Below are 21,689 nucleotides of genomic sequence, written 5' to 3'. Positions count from 1 at the left end.
TGACATGATCGTATACATTATAACTGTGAAATATCAGGACGGTATTGACATAATCATATACATTACAACTGTGAAATACCAGGACGGTATTGACATGATCGTATACATTATAACTGTGAAATATCAGGACGGTATTGACATGATCGTTTACATTATAACTGTGAAATATCAGGACGGTATTGACATAATCATATACATTACAACTGTGAAATACCAGGACGGTATTGACATGATCGTATACATTATAACTGTGAAATATCAGGACGGTATTGACATGATCGTATACATTATAACTGTGAAATATCAGGACGGTATTGACATGATCGTATACATTATAACTGTGAAATATCAGGACGGTATTGACATGATCGTTTACATTATAACTGTGAAATGTCAGGACGGTATTGACATGATCGTTTACATTATAACTGTGAAATATCAGGACGGTATTGAAAAGATCGCTTAAATTATAACCGTGAAATATCAGGACGGTATTGACATGATCGCAAACATTATAACTGTGAAATATCAGGACGGTGTTGACATGATCGCATACATTATGGTGACAGTATGGTAGATGATTGTGACAGTATGGTAGATGATTGCGACAGTAAGGTAGAGGATTGTGACAGTAAGGTAGAGGATTGTGACAGTAAGGTAGATGATTGTTACAGCAAGGTAGATGATTGCGACAGTAAGGTAGGTGATTGTGACAGTAAGGTAGATTGTGACAGTAAGGTAGAGGATTGTGACAGTAAGGTAGAGGATTGTGACAGTAAGGTAGATTGTGACATTAAGGTAGATGATTGTGACAGTAAGGTAGATGATTGTGACAGTAAGTAAGATGATTGTTACAGTAAGGTAGATGATTGTGACAGTAAGGTAGGTGATTGTGACATTAAGGTAGATGATTGTGACAGTAAGGTAGATGATTGTGACAGTAAGGTAGATGATTGTGACAGTAAGGTAGATGATTGTGACAGTAAGGTAGATGATTGTGACAGTAAGGTAGATGATTGTGACAGTAAGGTAGATGATTGTGACAGTAAGGTAGGTGATTGTGACAGTAAGGTAGATTGTGACAGTAAGGTAGGTGATTGTGACAGTAAGGTAGGTGATTGTGACAGTAAGGTAGGTGATTGTGACAGTAAGGTAGGTGATTGTGACAGTAAGGTAGATTGTGACAGTAAGGTAGGTGATTGTGACAGTAAGGTAGGTGATTGTGACAGTAAGGTAGATGATTGTGACAGTAAGGTAGAGGATTGTGACAGTAAGGTAGAGGATGTAGGTAGAGGATTGTGACAGTAAGGTAGAGATTGTGACAGTAAGGAGATGATTGTGACAGTAAGGTAGATGATTGTGACAGTAAGGTAGATGATTGTGACAGTAAGGTAGATGATTGTGACAGTAAGGTAGATGATGGTGACAGTAAGGTAGATGATTGTGACAGTAAGGTAGATGATTGTGACAGTAAGGTAGGTGATTGTGACAGTAAGGTAGATGATTGTGACAGTAAGGTAGATGAGGACATAAGGTAGATGATTGTGACAGTAAGGTAGATGATTGTGACAGTAAGGTAGATGATTGTGACAGTAAGGTAGATGATTGTGACAGTAAGGTAGATGATTGTGACAGTAAGGTAGATGATTGTGACAGTAAGGTAGGTGATTGTGACAGTAAGGTAGATTGTGACAGTAAGGTAGGTGATTGTGACAGTAAGGTAGGTGATTGTGACAGTAAGGTAGATGATGCTGACAGGACGGTAGATGATGGTGACAGTAAGGTAGATGATGTGACAGTAAGGTAGATGATTGTGACTGGACGGTAGATGATGGTGACAGTAAGATAGGTGATTGTGACAGTAAGGTTGTTGATTGTGACAGGACGGTAGATGATGGTGACAGTAAGATAGGTGATAGTGACAGTAAGGTAGAGGATTGCGACAGTAAGGTAGACGATTGTGACAGTAAGGTAGGTGATTGTGACAGTAAGGTAGATGATGGTGACAGTAAGGTAGATGATTGTGTGACAGTAAGGTAGATGATTGTGACAGTAAGGTAGATGATTGTGACAGTAAGGTAGATGATTGTGACAGTAAGGTAGATGATTGTGACAGTAAGGTAGGTGATTGTGACAGTAAGGTAGATGATGGTGACAGTAAGGTAGAATGTGACATTAAGGTAGATGATTGTGACAGTAAGGTAGATGATGGTGACAGTAAGGTAGCTGATTGTGACAGTAAAGTAGATGATTGTGACAGTAAGATAGATTCTGACAGTAAGGTAAGTGATTGTGACAGTAAGGTAGGTGATTGTGACAGTAAGGTAGGTGATTGTGACAGTAAGGTAGATTGTGACAGTAAGGTAGGTGATTGTGACAGTAAGGTAGGTGATTGTGACAGTAAGGTAGGTGATTGTGGCAGTAAGGTAGGTGATTGTGACAGTAAGGTAGATGATGGTGACAGTAAGGTAGATGATTGTGACAGTAAGGTAGGTGATTGTGACAGTAAGGTAGATTGTGACAGTAAGGTAGGTGATTGTGACAGTAAGGTAGGTGATTGTGACAGTAAGGTAGATGATTGTGACAGTAAGGTAGATGATGGTGACAGTAAGGTAGATGATTGTGACAGTAAGGTAGATGATTGTGACAGTAAGGTAGAGGATGTGACAGTAAGGTAGATGATTGTGACAGTAAGGTAGATGACAGTGTGATTGTGACAGTAAGGTAGATGATTGTGACAGTAAGGTAGATGATTGTGACAGTAAGGTAGATGATTGTGACAGTAAGGTAGATGATTGTGACAGTAAGGTAGATGATTGTGACAGTAAGGTAGATGATTGTGACAGTAAGGTAGATGATTGTGACAGTAAGGTAGATGATTGTGACAGTAAGGTAGATGATTGTGACAGTAAGGTAGATGATTGTGACAGTAAGGTAGATGATTGTGACAGTAAGGTAGATGATTGTGACAGTAAGGTAGATTGTGACAGTAAGGTAGGTGATTGTGACAGTAAGGTAGGTGATTGTGACAGTAAGGTAGATGATGGTGACAGTAAGGTAGATGATTGTGACAGTAAGGTAGGTGATTGTGACAGTAAGGTAGATGATTGTGACAGTAAGGTAGGTGATTGTGACAGTAAGGTAGATTGTGACAGTAAGGTAGGTGATTGTGACAGTAAGGTAGGTGATTGTGACAGTAAGGTAGGTGATGGTGACAGTAAGGTAGATGATGGTGACAGTAAGGTAGATGATTGTGACAGTAAGGTAGATGATTGTGACAGTAAGGTAGATGATTGTGACAGTAAGGTAGATGATTGTGACAGTAAGGTAGGTGATTGTGACAGTAAGGTAGATGATTGTGACAGTAAGGTAGATGATTGTGACAGTAAGGTAGATGATTGTGACAGTAAGGTAGATGATTGTGACAGTAAGGTAGATGATTGTGACAGTAAGGTATATGAATGTGACAGTAAGGTAGATGATTGTGACAGTAAGGTAGATGATGGTGACAGTAAGGTAGATGATGTGACAGTAAGGTAGATGATTGTGACAGTAAGGTAGATGATTGTGACAGTAAGGTAGATGATTGTGACAGTAAGGTAGATGATTGTGACAGTAAGGTAGATGATTGTGACAGTAAGGTAGATGATTGTGACAGTAAGGTAGATGATTGTGACAGTAAGGTAGATGATTGTGACAGTAAGGTAGATGATTGTGACAGTAAGGTAGATGATTGTGACAGTAAGGTAGATGATTGTGACAGTAAGGTAGATGATTGTGACAGTAAGGTAGATGATTGTGACAGTAAGGTAGATGATTGTGACAGTAAGGTAGATGATTGTGACAGTAAGGTAGATGATTGTGACAGTAAGGTAGATGATTGTGACAGTAAGGTAGATGATTGTGACAGTAAAGTAGATGATTGTGACAGTAAGGTAGATGATTGTGACAGTAAGAGAGAGTGTGACAGTAAGGTAGATGATTGTGACAGTAAGGTAGATGATTGTGACAGTAAGGTAGATGATTGTGACAGTAAGGTAGATGATTGTGACAGTAAGGTAGATGATTGTGACAGTAAGGTAGATGATTGTGACAGTAAGGTAGATGATGTGACAGTAAGGTAGATGATTGTGACAGTAAGGTAGATGATTGTGACAGTAAGGTAGATGATTGTGACAGTAAGGTAGATGATTGTGACAGTAAGGTAGATGATTGTGACAGTAAGGTAGATGATTGTGACAGTAAGGTAGATGATTGTGACAGTAAGGTAGATGATTGTGACAGTAAGGTAGATGATTGTGACAGTAAGGTAGATGATTGTGACAGTAAGTAGTAAGAAGTAGATGATTGTGACAGTAAGGTAGATGATTGTGACAGTAAGGTAGATGATTGTGACAGTAAGGTAGATGATTGTGACAGTAAGGTAGATGATTGTGACAGTAAGGTAGATGATTGTGACAGTAAGGTAGATGATGGTGACAGTAAGGTAAGATGATTGTGACAGTAAGGTAGATGATTGTGACAGTAAGGTAGATGATTGTGACAGTAAGGTAGATGATTGTGACAGTAAGGTAGATGATTGTGACAGTAAGGTAGGTGATTGTGACAGTAAGGTAGGTGATTGTGACAGTAAGGTAGGTGATTGTGACAGTAAGGTAGATGATGGTGACAGTAAGGTAGATGATTGTGACAGTAAGGTAGATGATTGTGACAGTAAGGTAGATGATTGTGACAGTAAGGTAGATGATTGTGACAGTAAGGTAGAGTTGTGACAGTAAGGTAGATGATTGTGACAGTAAGGTAGATGAGTGTGACAGTAAGGTAGATGATTGTGACAGTAAGGTAGATGATTGTGACAGTAAGGTAGATGATTGTGACAGTAAGGTAGATGATTGTGACAGTAAGGTAGATGATTGTGACAGTAAGGTAGATGATTGTGACAGTAAGGTAGATGATTGTGACAGTAAGGTAGATGATTGTGACAGTAAGGTAGGTGATTGTGACAGTAAGTAGTGATTGTGACAGTAAGGTAGGTGATTGTGACAGTAAGGTAGGTGATTGTGACAGTAAGGTAGGTGATTGTGACAGTAAGGTAGATGATTGTGACAGTAAGGTAGATGATTGTGACAGTAAGGTAGATGATTGTGACAGTAAGGTAGATGATTGTGACAGTAAGGTAGATGATTGTGACAGTAAGGTAGGTGATTGTGACAGTAAGGTAGATTGTGACAGTAGGGTTAGAGTTGTGACAGTAAAGTAGATGATTGTGACAGTAAGGTAGATGATTGTGACAGTAAGGTAGATGATTGTGACAGTAAGGTAGATGATTGTGACAGTAAGGTAGATGATTGTGACAGTAAGGTAGATGATTGTGACAGTAAGGTAGATGATTGTGACAGTAAGGTAGATGATTGTGACAGTAAGGTAGATGATTGTGACAGTAAGGTAGATGATTGTGACAGTAAGGTAGATGATTGTGACAGTAAGGTAGATGATTGTGACAGTAAGGTAGATGATTGTGACAGTAAGGTAGATGATTGTGACAGTAAGGTAGATGATTGTGACAGTAAGGTAGATGATTGTGACAGTAAGGTAGATGATTGTGACAGTAAGGTAGATGATTGTGACAGTAAGGTAGATGATTGTGACAGTAAGGTAGATGATTGTGACAGTAAGGTAGATGATTGTGACAGTAAGGTAGATGATTGTGACAGTAAGGTAGATGATTGTGACAGTAAGGTAGATGATTGTGACAGTAAGGTAGATGATTGTGACAGTAAGGTAGATGATGGTGACAGTAAGGTAGATGATTGTGACAGTAAGGTAGATGATTGTGACAGTAAGGTAGATGATTGTGACAGTAAGGTAGTGATGATGTGACAGTAAGGTAGATGATTGTGACAGTAAGGTAGATGATTGTGACAGTAGGTAGATGATGTGACAGTAAGGTAGATGATGTGACAGTAAGGTAGATGATTGTGACAGTAAGGTAGATGATTGTGACAGTAAGGTAGATGATTGTGACAGTAAGGTAGATGATTGTGACAGTAAGGTAGATGATTGTGACAGTAAGGTAGATGATTGTGACAGTAAGGTAGATGATGTGACAGTAAGGTAGATGATGTGACATAAGGTAGTGATTGTGACAGTAAGGTAGATGATTGTGACAGTAAGAGAGAGTGTGACAGTAAGGTAGATGATTGTGACAGTAAGGTAGATGATTGTGACAGTAAGGTAGATGATTGTGACAGTAAGGTAGATGATTGTGACAGTAAGGTAGATGATTGTGACAGTAAGGTAGATGATTGTGACAGTAAGGTAGATGATTGTGACAGTAAGGTAGATGATTGTGACAGTAAGGTAGATGATTGTGACAGTAAGGTAGATGATTGTGACAGTAAGGTAGATGATTGTGACAGTAAGGTAGATGATTGTGACAGTAAGGTAGATGATTGTGACAGTAAGGTAGATGATTGTGACAGTAAGGTAGATGATTGTGACAGTAAGGTAGATGATTGTGACAGTAAGGTAGATGATTGTGACAGTAAGGTAGATGATTGTGACAGTAAGGTAGATGATTGTGACAGTAAGGTAGATGATTGTGACAGTAAGGTAGATTATTGTAACAGTAAGGTAGATGTGTGACAGTAAGGTAGATGATTGTGACAGTAAGGTAGATGATTGTGACAGTAAGGTAGATGATTGTGACAGTAAGGTAGATGATTGTGACAGTAAGGTAGATGATTGTGACAGTAAGGTAGATGATTGTGACAGTAAGGTAGATGATTGTGACAGTAAGGTAGATGATTGTGACAGTAAGGTAGATGATTGTGACAGTAAGGTAGAGATGTGTACAGTAAGGTAGATGATTGTGACAGTAAGGTAGATGATGTGACAGTAAGGTAGATGATTGTGACAGTAAGGTAGATGATTGTGACAGTAAGGTAGATGATTGTGACAGTAAGGTAGATGATTGTGACAGTAAGGTAGATGATTGTGACAGTAAGGTAGATGATTGTGACAGTAAGGTAGATGATTGTGACAGTAAGGTAGATGATTGTGACAGTAAGGTAGATGATTGTGACAGTAAGGTAGATGATTGTGACAGTAAGGTAGATGATTGTGACAGTAAGGTAGATGATTGTGACAGTAAGGTAGATGATTGTGACAGTAAGGTAGATGATTGTGACAGTAAGGTAGATGATTGTGACAGTAAGGTAGATGATTGTGACAGTAAGGTAGAATGTAGTAAGTAGATTGTGACAGTAAGGTAGATGATTGTGACAGTAAGGTAGATGATTGTGACAGTAAGGTAGATGATTGTGACAGTAAGGTAGATGATTGTGACAGTAAGGTAGATGATTGTGACAGTAAGGTAGATGATTGTGACAGTAAGGTAGATGATTGTGACAGTAAGGTAGATGATTGTGACAGTAAGGTAGATGATTGTGACAGTAAGGTAGATGATTGTGACAGTAAGGTAGATGATTGTGACAGTAAGGTAGATGATGTGACAGTAAGGTAGATGATTGTGACAGTAAGTAGAGATGTGACAGTAAGGTAGTGATGTGACAGTAAGGTAGATGACGTAGGTAGTGATGTAGTAAGGTAGATGATTGTGACAGTAAGGTAGATGATTGTGACAGTAAGGTAGATGATTGTGACAGTAAGGTAGATGTTGTGACAGTAAGGTAGATGATTGTGACAGTAAGGTAGATGATTGTGACAGTAAGGTAGATGATTGTGACAGTAAGGTAGAGATTGTGACAGTAAGGTAGATGATTGTGACAGTAGATGATGATTGTGACAGTAAGGTAGATGATTGTGACAGTAAGGTAGTGATTGTGACAGTAAGGTAGATGATTGTGACAGTAAGGTAGATGATTGTGACAGTAAGGTAGATGATTGTGACAGTAAGGTAGATGATTGTGACAGTAAGGTAGATGATTGTGACAGTAAGGTAGATGATTGTGACAGTAAGGTAGATGATTGTGACAGTAAGGTAGAGTGTGACAGTAAGGTAGATTGTAAGGTAGATGATTGTGACAGTAAGGTAGATGATTGTGACAGTAAGGTAGATGATTGTGACAGTAAGGTAGATGATTGTGACAGTAAGGTAGATGATTGTGACAGTAAGGTAGATGATTGTGACAGTAAGGTAGATGATTGTGACAGTAAGGTAGATGATTGTGACAGTAAGGTGTAAGGTAGATGATTGTGACAGTAAGGTAGATGATTGTGACAGTAAGGTAGATGATTGTGACAGTAAGGTAGATGATTGTGACAGTAAGGTAGATGATTGTGACAGTAAGGTAGAGTGTGACATTAAGGTAGATGATTGTAACAGTAAGGTAGATGACTGTGACAATAAGGTAGATGATTGTGACAGTAAGGTAGATGATTGTGACAGTAAGGTAGATGATTGTGACAGTAAGGTAGATGATTGTGACAGTAAGGTAGATGATTGTGACAGTAAGGTAGATGATTGTGACAGTAAGGTAGATGATTGTGACAGTAAGGTAGATGATTGTGACAGTAAGGTAGATGATTGTGACAGTAAGGTAGATGATTGTGACAGTAAGGTAGATGATTGTGACAGTAAGGTAGATGATTGTGACAGTAAGGTAGATGATTGTGACAGTAAGGTAGATGATTGTGACAGTAAGGTAGATGATTGTGACATTAAGGTAGATGATTGTGACAGTAAGGTAGATGATTGTGACAGTAAGGTAGATGATTGTGACAGTAAGGTAGATGATTGTGACAGTAAGGTAGATGATTGTGACAGTAAGGTAGATGATTGTGACAGTAAGGTAGATGATTGTGACAGTAAGGTAGATGATTGTGACAGTAAGGTAGATGATTGTGACAGTAAGGTAGATGATTGTGACAGTAAGGTAGATGATTGTGACAGTAAGGTAGATGATTGTGACAGTAAGGTAGATGATTGTGACAGTAAGGTAGATGATTGTGACAGTAAGGTAGATGATTGTGACAGTAAGGTAGATGATTGTGACAGTAAGGTAGAGATGTGACAGTAAGGTAGATGATTGTGACAGTAAGGTAGATGATTGTGACAGTAAGGTAGATGATTGTGACAGTAAGGTAGATGATTGTGACAGTAAGGTAGATGATTGTGACAGTAAGGTAGATGATTGTGACAGTAAGGTAGATGATTGTGACAGTAAGGTAGATGATTGTGACAGTAAGGTAGATGATGTGACAGTAAGGTAGATGATTGTGACAGTAAGGTAGATGATTGTGACAGTAAGGTAGATGAGAAGTGAATTGTGACAGTAAGGTAGATGATTGTGACAGTAAGGTAGATGATTGTGACAGTAAGGTAGATGATTGTGACAGTAAGGTAGATGATTGTGACAGTAAGGTAGATGATTGTGACAGTAAGGTAGATGATTGTGACAGTAAGGTAGATGATTGTGACAGTAAGGTAGATGATTGTGACAGTAAGGTAGATGATTGTGACAGTAAGGTAGATGATTGTGACAGTAAGGTAGATGATTGTGACATTAAAGTAGATGATTGTGACAGTAAGGTAGATGATTGTGACAGTAAGGTAGATGATTGTGACAGTAAGGTAGATGATAGTGACAGTAAGGTAGAGGATTGTGACAGTAAGGTAGATGATTGTGACAGTAAGGTAGATGATTGTGACAGTAAGATAGAGTGTGACATTAAGGTAGATGATTGTAACAGTAAGGTAGATGACTGTGACAATAAGGTAGATGATTGTGACAGTAAGGTAGATGACTGTGACAATAGGGTAAGTGATTGTGACAGTAAAGTAGAGGATTGTGACAGTAAGGTAGATGATTGTGACAGTAAGGTAGATGATTGTGACAGTAAGGTAGATGATTGTGACAGTAAGGTAGATGATTGTGACAGTAAGGTAGATGATTGTGACAGTAAGGTAGATGTAACAAAAAGGTAGGTAGATTGTGACAGTAAGGTAGATGATTGTGACAGTAAGGTAGATGATTGTGACAGTAAGGTAGATGATTGTGACAGTAAGGTAGATGATTGTGACAGTAAAGTAGATGATTGTGACAGTAAGGTAGATGATTGTGACAGTAAGGTAGATGATTGTGACAGTAAGGTAGATGATTGTGACAGTAAGGTAGATGATTGTGACAGTAAGGTAGATGATTGTGACAGTAAGTAGAGGATTGTGACAGTAAGGTAGATGATTGTGACAGTAAGGTAGATGATTGTGACAGTAAGGTAGATGATTGTGACAGTAAGGTAGATGATTGTGACAGTAAGGTAGATGATTGTGACAGTAAGGTAGATGATTGTGACAGTAAGGTAGATGATTGTGACAGTAAGGTAGATGATTGTGACAGTAAGGTAGATGATTGTGACAGTAAGGTAGATGATTGTGACAGTAAAGTAGAATATTGTGACAGTAAGGTAGACGATTGTGACATTAAGGTAGATGATTGTGACAGTAAGGTAGATGATTGTGACAGTAAGGTAGATGATTGTGACAGTAAGGTAGATGATTGTGACAGTAAGGTAGATGATTGTGACAGTAAGGTAGATGATTGTGACAGTAAGGTAGATGATTGTGACAGTAAGGTAGATGATGTGACAGTAAGGTAGATGATTGTGACAGTAAGGTAGATGATTGTGACAGTAAGGTAGATGATTGTGACAGTAAGGTAGATGATTGTGACAGTAAGGTAGATGATTGTGACAGTAAGGTAGATGATTGTGACAGTAAGGTAGATGATTGTGACAGTAAGGTAATGATTGTGACAGTAAGGTAGATGATTGTGACAGTAAGGTAGATGATTGTGACAGTAAGGTAGATGATTGTGACAGTAAGGTAGATGATTGTGACAGTAAGGTAGATGATTGTGACAGTAAGGTAGATGATTGTGACAGTAAGGTAGATGATTGTGACAGTAAGGTAGATGATTGTGACAGTAAGGTAGAGATGTGTGACAGTAAGGTAGGTGATTGTGGCAGTAAGGTAGGTGATTGTGACAGTAAGGTAGATGATGGTGACAGTAAGGTAGATGATTGTGACAGTAAGGTAGGTGATTGTGACAGTAAGGTAGATGATGTGACAGTAAGGTAGATGATTGTGACAGTAAGGTAGATGATTGTGACAGTAAGGTAGATGATTGTGACAGTAAGTAGATGATTGTGACAGTAAGGTAGGTGATTGTGACAGTAAGGTAGATGATTGTGACAGTAAGGTAGATGATTGTGACAGTAAGGTAGATGATGTGACAGTAAGGTAGATGATGTGACAGTAAGGTAGATGATTGTGACAGTAAGGTAGATGATTGTGACAGTAAGGTTTGCAGTAAGTAGATGTGTGACAGTAAGGTAGATGATTGTGACAGTAAGGTAGATGATTGTGACAGTAAGGTAGATGATTGTGACAGTAAGGTAGATGATTGTGACAGTAAGGTAGATGATTGTGACAGTAAGGTAGATGATTGTGACAGTAAGGTAGATGATTGTGACAGTAAGGTAGATGATTGTGACAGTAAGGTAGATGATTGTGACAGTAAGGTAGATGATTGTGACAGTAAGGTAGATGATTGTGACAGTAAGGTAGATGATTGTGACAGTAAGGTAGATGATTGTGACAGTAAGGTAGATGATTGTGACAGTAAAGTAGAGGATTGTGACAGTAAGGTAGATGATTGTGACAGTAAGGTAGATGATTGTGACAGTAAGGTAGATGATGGAGACAGTAAGGTAGATGATTGTGACAGTAAGGTAGATGATTGTGACAGTAAGGTAGATGATTGTGACAGTAAGGTAGATGATTGTGACAGTAAGGTAGATGATTGTGACAGTAAGGTAGATGATTGTGACAGTAAGGTAGATGATTGTGACAGTAAGGTAGATGATTGTGACAGTAAGGTAGATGATTGTGACAGTAAGGTAGATGATTGTGACAGTAAGGTAGATGATTGTGACAGTAAGGTAGATGATTGTGACAGTAAGGTAGATGATTGTGACAGTAAGGTAGATGATTGTGACAGTAAGGTAGATGATTGTGACAGTAAGGTAGATGATTGTGACAGTAAGGTAGATGATTGTGACAGTAAGGTAGATGATTGTGACAGTAAGGTAGATGATTGTGACAGTAAGGTAGATGATTGTGACAGTAAGGTAGATGATTGTGACAGTAAGGTAGATGATTGTGACAGTAAGGTAGATGATTGTGACAGTAAGGTAGATGATTGTGACAGTAAGGTAGATGATTGTGACAGTAAGGTAGATGATTGTGACAGTAAGGTAGAATGTGACAGTAAGGTAGATGATTGTGACAGTAAGGTAGATGATTGTGACAGTAAGGTAGATGATGGTGACAGTAAGGTAGAATGTGACATTAAGGTAGATGATTGTGACAGTAAGGTAGATGATTGTGACAGTAAGGTAGATGATTGTGACAGTAAGGTAGATGATTGTGACAGTAAGGTAGATGATTGTGACAGTAAGGTAGATGATTGTGACAGTAAGGTAGATGATTGTGACAGTAAGGTAGATGATTGTGACAGTAAGGTAGATGATTGTGACAGTAAGGTAGATGATTGTGACAGTAAGGTAGTGATTGTGACAGTAAGTAGTGATTGTACAGTAAGGAGATGATTGTGACAGTAAGGTAGATGATTGTGACAGTAAGGTAGATGATTGTGACAGTAAGGTAGATGATTGTGACAGTAAGGTAGATGATTGTGACAGTAAGGTAGATGATTGTGACAGTAAGGTAGATGATTGTGACAGTAAGGTAGATGATTGTGACAGTAAGGTAGATGATTGTGACAGTAAGGTAGATGATTGTGACAGTAAGGTAGATGATTGTGACAGTAAGGTAGATGATTGTGACAGTAAGGTAGATGATTGTGACAGTAAGGTAGATGATTGTGACAGTAAGGTAGATGATTGTGACAGTAAGGTAGATGATTGTGACAGTAAGGTAGATGATTGTGACAGTAAGGTAGATGATTGTGACAGTAAGGTAGATGATTGTGACAGTAAGGTAGATGATTGTGACAGTAAGGTAGATGATTGTGACAGTAAGGTAGATGATTGTGACAGTAAGGTAGATGATTGTGACAGTAAGGTAGATGATTGTGACAGTAAGGTAGATGATTGTGACAGTAAGGTAGATGATTGTGACAGTAAGGTAGATGATTGTGACAGTAAGGTAGATGATTGTGACAATAAGGTAGATGATGGTGACAGAAGGTAGATGATTGTGACAGTAAGGTAGATGATTGTGACAGTAAGGTAGATGATTGTGACAGTAAGGTAGTGATGTGACAGTAAGGTAGATGATGTGACAGTAAGGTAGATGATTGTGACAGTAAGGTAGATGATTGTGTGACAGTAAGGTAGATGATTGTGACAGTAAGGTAGATGATTGTGACAGTAAGGTAGATGATTGTGACAGTAAGGTAGATGATTGTGACAGTAAGGTAGATGATTGTGACAGTAAGGTAGATGATTGTGACAGTAAGGTAGATGATTGTGACAGTAAGGTAGATGATTGTGACAGTAAGGTAGATGTGACAGTGTAAGGATATGATGTGACAGTAAGGTAGATGATTGTGACAGTAAGGTAGATGATTGTGACAGTAAGGTAGATGATTGTGACAGTAAGGTAGATGATTGTGACAGTAAGGTAGATGATTGTGACAGTAAGGTAGATGATTGTGACAGTAAGGTAGATGATTGTGACAGTAAGGTAGATGATTGTGACAGTAAGGTAGATGATTGTGACAGTAAGGTAGATGATGTGACATAAGGTGATTTGTGACAGTAAGGTAGATGATTGTGACAGTAAGGTAGATGATTGTGACAGTAAGGTAGATGATTGTGACAGTAAGGTAGATGATTGTGACAGTAAGGTAGATGATTGTGACAGTAAGGTAGATGATTGTGACAGTAAGGTAGATGATTGTGACAGTAAGGTAGATGATTGTGACAGTAAGGTAGATGATTGTGACAGTAAGGTAGATGATTGTGACAGTAAGGTAGATGATTGTGACAGTAAGGTAGATGATTGTGACAGTAAGTAGTGTGACAGTAGTGATGATGTACAGTAAGGTAGATGATTGTGACAGTAAGGTAGATGATTGTGACAGTAAGGTAGATGATTGTGACAGTAAGGTAGATAATGGTGACAGTAAGGTAGATGATTGTGGCAGTAAGGTAGATGATGGTGACAGTAAAATAGATGATTGTGACAGTAAGGTAGATGATTGTGACAGTAAGGTAGATGATTGTGACAGTAAGGTAGAGATTGTGACAGTAAGGTAGATGATTGTGACAGTAAGGTAGATGATTGTGACAGTAAGGTAGATGATTGTGACAGTAAGGTAGATGATTGTGACAGTAAGGTAGAGTGTGACAGTAAGGTAGGGTGGACAGGAAGGTAGATGATTGTAGCAGTAAGGTAGAGTGTGACAGTAAGGTAGGTGATTGTGACAGTAAGGTAGATGATTGTGACAGTAAGGTAGATGATTGGTGACAGTAAGGTAGATGATTGTGACAGTAAGGTAGATGATTGTGACAGTAAGGTAGATGATTGTGACAGTAAGGTAGATGATTGTGACAGTAAGGTAGATGATTGTGACAGTAAGGTAGATGATTGTGACAGTAAGGTAGATGATTGTGACAGTAAGGTAGATGATTGTGACAGTAAGGTAGATGATTGTGACAGTAAGGTAGATGATTGTGACAGTAAGGTAGATTGTGACAGTAAGGTAGGTGATTGTGACAGTAAGGTAGATGATTGTGACAGTAAGGTAGATGATTGTGACAGTAAGGTAGATGATTGTGACAGTAAGGTAGATGATTGTGACAGTAAGGTAGATGATTGTGACAGTAAGGTAGATGATTGTGACAGTAAGGTAGATGATTGTGACAGTAAGGTAGATGATTGTGACAGTAAGGTAGATGATTGTGACAGTAAGGTAGATGATTGTGACAGTAAAGTAGATGATTGTGACAGTAAGGTAGATGATTGTGACAGTAAGGTAGATGATTGTGACAGTAAGGTAGATGATTGTGACAGTAAGGTAGATGATTGTGACAGTAAGGTAGATGATTGTGACAGTAAGGTAGATGATTGTGACAGTAAGGTAGATGATTGTGACAGTAAGGTAGATGATTGTGACAGTAAGGTAGATGATTGTGACAGTAAGGTAGATGATTGTGACAGTAAGGTAGATGATTGTGACAGTAAGGTAGATGATTGTGACAGTAAGGTAGATGATTGTGACAGTAGGTAGATGATGGACAGTAAGGTAGATGATTGTGACAGTAAGGTAGATGATTGTGACAGTAAGGTAGATGATTGTGACAGTAAGGTAGATGATTGTGACAGTAAGGTAGATGATTGTGACAGTAAGGTAGATGATTGTGACAGTAAGGTAGATGATTGTGACAGTAAGGTAGATGATTGTGACAGTAAGGTAGATGATTGTGACAGTAAGGTAGATGATTGTGACAGTAAGGTAGATGATTGTGACAGTAAGGTAGATGATTGTGACAGTAAGGTAGATGATTGTGACAGTAAGGTAGATGATTGTGACAGTAAGGTAGATGATTGTAACAGTAAGAGAGAGTGTGATAGTAAAGTAGATGATTTTGACAGTAAGGTAGATGATTGTGACAGTAAGGTATATGAATGTGACAGTAAGGTAGATGATTGTGACAGTAAGGTAGATGATGGTGACAGTAAGGTAGATGATGTGACAGTAAGGTAGATGATTGTGACAGTAAGGTAGATGATTGTGACAGTAAGGTAGATGATTGTGACAGTAAGGTAGATGATTGTGACAGTAAGGTAGATGATTGTGACAGTAAGGTAGATGATTGTGACAGTAAGATAGAGTGTGACAGTAAGGTAGATGATTGTGACAGTAAGGTAGATGATTGTGACAGTAAGGTAGATGATTGTGACAGTAAGGTAGATGATTGTGACAGTAAGGTAGATGATTGTGACAGTAAGGTAGATGATTGTGACAGTAAGGTAGATGATTGTGACAGTAAGGTAGATGATTGTGACAGTAAGGTAGATGATTGTGACAGTAAGGTAGATGATTGTGACAGTAAGGTAGATGATTGTGACAGTAAGGTAGATGATTGTGACAGTAAGGTAGATGATTGTGACAGTAAGGTAGATGATTGTGACAGTAAGGTAGATGATTGTGACAGTAAGGTAGATGATTGTTACAGTAAGGTAGATGATTGTGACAGTAAGGTAGATGATTGTGACAGTAAGGTAGATTGTGACAGTAAGGTAGGTGATTGTGACAGTAAGGTAGGTGATTGTGACAGTACGGTAGGTGATTTTGGCAGTTAGGTAGATGATTGTGACAGTAAGGTAGATGATTGTGACAGTAAGGTAGATGATTGTGACAGTAAGGTAGATGATTGTGACAGTAAGGTAGATGATTGTGACAGTAAGGTAGATGATTGTGACAGTAAGGTAGATGATTGTGACAGTAAGGTAGATGATTGTGACAGTAAGGTAGGTGATTGTGACAGTAAGGTAGATGATTGTGACAGTAAGGTAGATGATTGTGACAGTAAGGTAGATGATTGTGACAGTAAGGTAGATGATTGTGACAGTAAGGTAGATGATTGTGACAGTAAGGTAGATGATTGTGACAGTAAGGTAGATGATTGTGACAGTAAGGTAGATGATTGTGACAGTAAGGTAGATGATTGTGACAGTAAGGTAGATGATTGTGACAGTAAGGTAGATGATTGTGACAGTAAGGTAGATGATTGTGACAGTAAGGTAGATGATTGTGACAGTAAGGTAGATTGTGACAGTAAGGTAGGTGATTGTGACAGTAAGGTAGATGATTGTGACAGTAAGGTAGATGATTGTGACAGTAAGGTAGATGATTGTGACAGTAAGGTAGATGATTGTGACAGTAAGGTAGATGATTGTGACAGTAAGGTAGATGATTGTGACAGTAAGGTAGATGATTGTGACAGTAAGGTAGATGATTGTGACAGTAAGGTAGATGATTGTGACAGTAAGGTAGATGATTGTGACAGTAAGGTAGATGATTGTGACAGTAAGGTAGATGATTGTGACAGTAAGGTAGATGATTGTGACAGTAAGGTAGATGATTGTGACAGTAAGGTAGATGATTGTGACAGTAAGGTAGATGATTGTGTAACAGAGATACAGTAAGTAGATGATTGTGACAGTAAGGTAGATGATTGTGACAGTAAGGTAGATGATTGTGACAGTAAGGTAGATGATTGTGACAGTAAGGTAGATGATTGTGACAGTAAGGTAGATGATTGTGACAGTAAGGTAGATGATTGTGACAGTAAGGTAGATGATTGTGACAGTAAGGTAGATGATTGTGACAGTAAGGTAGATGATTGTGACAGTAAGGTAGATGATTGTGACAGTAAGGTAGATGATGTGACAGTAAGGTAGATGATTGTGACAGTAAGGTAGATGATTGTGACAGTAAGGTAGATGATTGTGACAGTAAGGTAGATATTGTGTACAGTAAGTAGAGATGTGACAGTAAGGTGGATGATTGTGACAGTAAGGTAGATGATTGTGACAGTAAGGTAGATGATTGTAACAGTAAGAGAGAGTGTGACAGTAAGGTAGATGATTGTGACAGTAAGGTAGATGATTGTGACATTAAGGTAGATGATTGTGACAGTAAGGTAGATGATTGTGACAGTAAGGTAGATGATTGTGACAGTAAGGTAGATGATGTGACAGTAAGGTAGATGATTGTGACAGTAAGGTAGATGATTGTGACAGTAAGGTAGATGATTGTGACAGTAAGGTAGATGATTGTGACAGTAAGGTAGATGATTGTGACAGTAAGGTAGATGATTGTGACAGTAAGGTAGGTGATTGTGACAGTAAGGTAGTGATTGTGACAGTAAGGTAGTGATTGTGACAGTAAGGTAGGTGATTGTGACAGTAAGGTAGGTGATTGTGACAGTAAGGTAGGTGATTGTGACAGTAAGGTAGTGATTGTGACAGTAAGGTAGTGATTGTGACAGTAAGGTAGATGATTGTGACAGTAAGGTAGATGATTGTGACAGTAAGGTAGGTGATTGTGACAGTAAGGTAGGTGATTGTGACAGTAAGGTAGGTGATTGTGACAGTAAGGTAGATGATTGTGACAGTAAGGTAGATGATTGTGACAGTAAGTGTGATGTGACAGTAAGGTAGATGATTGTGACAGTAAGGTAGATGATTGTGACAGTAAGGTAGATGATTGTGACAGTAAGGTAGATGATTGTGACAGTAAGGTAGAGATTGTGACAGTAAGGTAGATGATTGTGACAGTAAGGTAGATGATTGTGACAGTAAGGTAGATGATTGTGACAGTAAGGTAGATGATTGTGACAGTAAGGTAGATGATTGTGACAGTAAGGTAGATGATGGTGACAGTAAGGTAGATGATTGTGACAGTAAGGTAGATTGTGACAGTAAGGTAGAGTGTGACAGTAAGGTAGATGATTGTAGCAGTAAGGTAGAATGTGACATTAAGGTAGATGATTGTGACAGTAAGGTAGATGATTGTGACAGTAAGGTAGATGATTGTGACAGTAAGGTAGATGATTGTGACAGTAAGGTAGATGATTGTGACAGTAAGGTAGATGATTGTGACAGTAAGGTAGATGATTGTGACAGTAAGGTAGATGATTGTGACAGTAAGGTAGATGATTGTGACAGTAAGGTAGATGATTGTGACAGTAAGGTAGATGATTGTGACAGTAAGGTAGATGATTGTGACAGTAAGGTAGATGATTGTGACAGTAAGGTAGATGATTGTGACAGTAAGGTAGATGATTGTGACAGTAAGGTAGATGATTGTGACAGTAAGGTAGATGATTGTGACAGTAAGTAGATGATTGTGACAGTAAGGTAGATGATTGTGACAGTAAGGTAGATGATTGTGACAGTAAGGTAGATGATTGTGACAGTAAGGTAGATGATTGTGACAGTAAGGTAGATGATTGTGACAGTAAGGTAGATGATTGTGACAGTAAGGTAGATGATTGTAACAGTAAGAGAGAGTGTGATAGTAAGGTAGATGATTGTGACAGTAAGGTAGATGATTGTGACAGTAAGGTAGATGATTGTGACAGTAAGGTAGATGATTGTGACAGTAAGGTAGATGATTGTGACAGTAAGGTAGATGATTGTGACAGTAAGGTAGATGATTGTGACAGTAAGGTAGATGATTGTGACAGTAAGGTAGATGATTGTGACAGTAAGGTAGATGATTGTGACAGTAAGGTAGATGATTGTGACAGTAAGGTAGATGATTGTGACAGTAAGGTAGATGATTGTGACAGTAAGGTAGATGATTGTGACAGTAAGGTAGATGATTGTGACAGTAAGGTAGATGATTGTGACAGTAAGGTAGATGATTGTGACAGTAAGGTAGGTGATTGTGACAGTAAGGTAGGTGATTGTGACAGTAAGGTAGATGATTGTGACAGTACGGTAGATGATGGTGACAGTAAGGTAGATGATAGTGACAGTAAGGTAGAGGATTGTGACAGTAAGGTAGATGATTGTGACAGTAAGGTAGATGATTGTGACAGTAAGATAGAGTGTGACATTAAGGTAGATGATTGTGACAGTAAGGTAGATGATTGTGACAGTAAGGTAGATGATTGTGACAGTAAGGTAGAGGATTGCGACAGTAAGGTAGATGATTGTGACAGTAAGGTAGATGATTGTGACAGTAAGGTAGATGATTGTGACAGTAAGGTAGATGATTGTGACAGTAAGGTAGATGATTGTGACAGTAAGGTAGATGATTGTGACAGTAAGGTAGATGATTGTGACAGTAAGGTAGATGATTGTGACAGTAAGGTAGATGATTGTGACAGTAAGGTAGATGATTGTGACAGTAAAGTAGATGATTGTGACAGTAAGGTAGATGATTGTGACAGTAAAGTAGATGATTGTGACAGTAAGGTAGATGATTGTGACAGTAAGGTAGATGATTGTGACAGTAAGGTAGATGATTGTGACAGTAAGGTAGATGATTGTGACAGTAAGGTAGATGATTGTGACAGTAAGGTAGATGATTGTGACAGTAAGGTAGATGATTGTGACAGTAAGGTAGATGATTGTGACAGTAAGGTAGATGATTGTGACAGTAAGGTAGGTGATTGTGACAGTAAGGTAGATTGTGACAGTAAGGTAGGTGATTGTGACAGTAAGGTAGGTGATTGTGACAGTAAGGTAGGTGATTGTGGCAGTAAGGTAGGTGATTGTGACAGTAAGGTAGGTGATTGTGACAGTAAGGTAGGTGATTGTGACAGTAAGGTAGATGATGGTGACAGTAAGGTAGGTGATTGTGACAGTACGGTAGGTGATGGTGACAGTAAAGAAGATGATAGTGACAGTAAGCTAGAGGATTGTGACAGTAAGGTAGAGGATTGTTACAGTAAGGTAGAGGATTGTGACAGTAAGATAGAGTATGACATTAAGGGAGATGATTGTGACAGTAAGGTAGATGATTGTGACAGTAAGGTAGATGATTGTGACAGTAAGGTAGATGATTGTGACAGTAAGGTAGATGATTGTGACAGTAAAGTAGATGATTGTGACAGTAAGGTAGATGATTGTGACAGTAAGGTAGATGATTGTGACAGTAAGGTAGATGATTGTGACAGTAAGGTAGATGATTGTGACATTAAGGGAGATGATTGTGACAGTAAGGTAGATGATTGTGACAGTAAGGTAGATGATTGTGACAGTAAGGTAGATGATTGTGACAGTAAGGTAGATGATTGTGACAGTAAGGTAGATGATTGTGACAGTAAGGTAGATGATTGTGACAGTAAGGTAGATGATTTTGACAGTAAGGTAGATGATTGTGGCAGTAAGGTAGATGATTGTGACAGTAAGGTAGATGATTGTGACAGTAAGGTAGATGATTGTGACAGTAAGGTAGGTGATTGTGACAGTAAGGTAGATGATTGTGACAGTAAGGTAGAGTTGTGACAGTAAAGTAGGTGATTGTGACAGTAAGGTGGATAATTGTGACAGTAAGGTAGAGTGTGACAGTAAGGTAGATGATTGTGACAGTAAGGTAGATAATTGTGACAGTAAGGTAGAGTGTGACAGTAAGGTAGATGATTGTGACAGTAAGGTAGATATGACTAAGTATATGTGACAGTAAGGTAGATGATTGTGACAATAAGGAAGATGACGGTTACATTAAGGTAGATGATTGTGACTGTAAGGTAGATGATTGTGACAATAAGGAAGATGACGGTTACATTAAGGTAGATGATTGTGACTGTAATGTAGAATATTGTGACAGTAAGGAAGATGACGGTGACATTAAGGTAGATGATTGTGACAGTAAGTTAGTTGATGGTGACAGTAAGGTAGATGATGGTGACAGTAAGGTAGATGATGGTGACAGTAAGGTAGATGAGTCAATGAATGATGAATGAAAGCTATTTGCGCTTGATGATGTAATATTGTTTGAGGATGTTTAAGAACAGTGATAAAGATGAATATGGTATTTTGTATGTAAGGTTGAAGATCTAGATAAGGGTGGTAATAGTGTGAATGTTAATAAGGAAAATATATGTTGCCGTGAGGATACATGGTAAGTATCTTACCATACATGGTTTATTTTGGTGCAAGACTTAGAAAAGCAGGG

At 38.5% G+C, this 21,689-nt stretch overlaps 1 protein-coding gene across 1 annotated transcript; it reads left to right on the top strand.

Annotated features, from left to right (window-relative positions):
* Positions 1-570: 570 nt before the first annotated feature.
* On the top strand, positions 571-21,477 carry LOC138324262 (serine-aspartate repeat-containing protein F-like). Its single transcript, XM_069269342.1, has 15 exons — positions 571-835; positions 1,829-1,971; positions 2,100-2,282; positions 4,361-4,486; positions 8,250-8,435; positions 9,659-9,945; positions 10,341-10,512; positions 10,910-11,056; positions 11,587-11,728; positions 14,060-14,283; positions 19,004-19,147; positions 19,442-19,774; positions 20,318-20,566; positions 20,651-20,776; positions 21,220-21,477. Exons 1-15 carry the CDS (start codon positions 571-573, stop codon positions 21,475-21,477), a joined length of 2,985 nt encoding a protein of 994 aa, XP_069125443.1.
* Positions 21,478-21,689: the final 212 nt, after the last annotated feature.

This window comes from Argopecten irradians, chromosome 5 (assembly GCF_041381155.1).
Source record: "Argopecten irradians isolate NY chromosome 5, Ai_NY, whole genome shotgun sequence".
NCBI classification, from domain to species: Eukaryota; Metazoa; Mollusca; class Bivalvia; order Pectinida; family Pectinidae; genus Argopecten; species Argopecten irradians.
The sequence above is the reverse complement of the archived record's forward strand: the minus strand, read 5'-3'. Positions and strand labels throughout refer to the sequence as shown.

Excerpts from the sequence above, each read along its gene's own strand:
- LOC138324262 (XM_069269342.1), top strand. The coding sequence starts at position 571 with ATGGTAGATGATTGTGACAGTATGGTAGATGATTGCGACAGTAAGGTA. Across the intron at positions 8,436-9,658 it reads TAGATGATTGTGACAGTAAG|GTAGATGATTGTGACAGTAA; the intron begins GTAGATGATTGT and ends TGTGACAGTAAG. Across the intron at positions 14,284-19,003 it reads TAGATGATTGTGACAGTAAG|GTAGATGATTGTGACAGTAA; the intron begins GTAGAGATTGTG and ends TGTGACAGTAAG.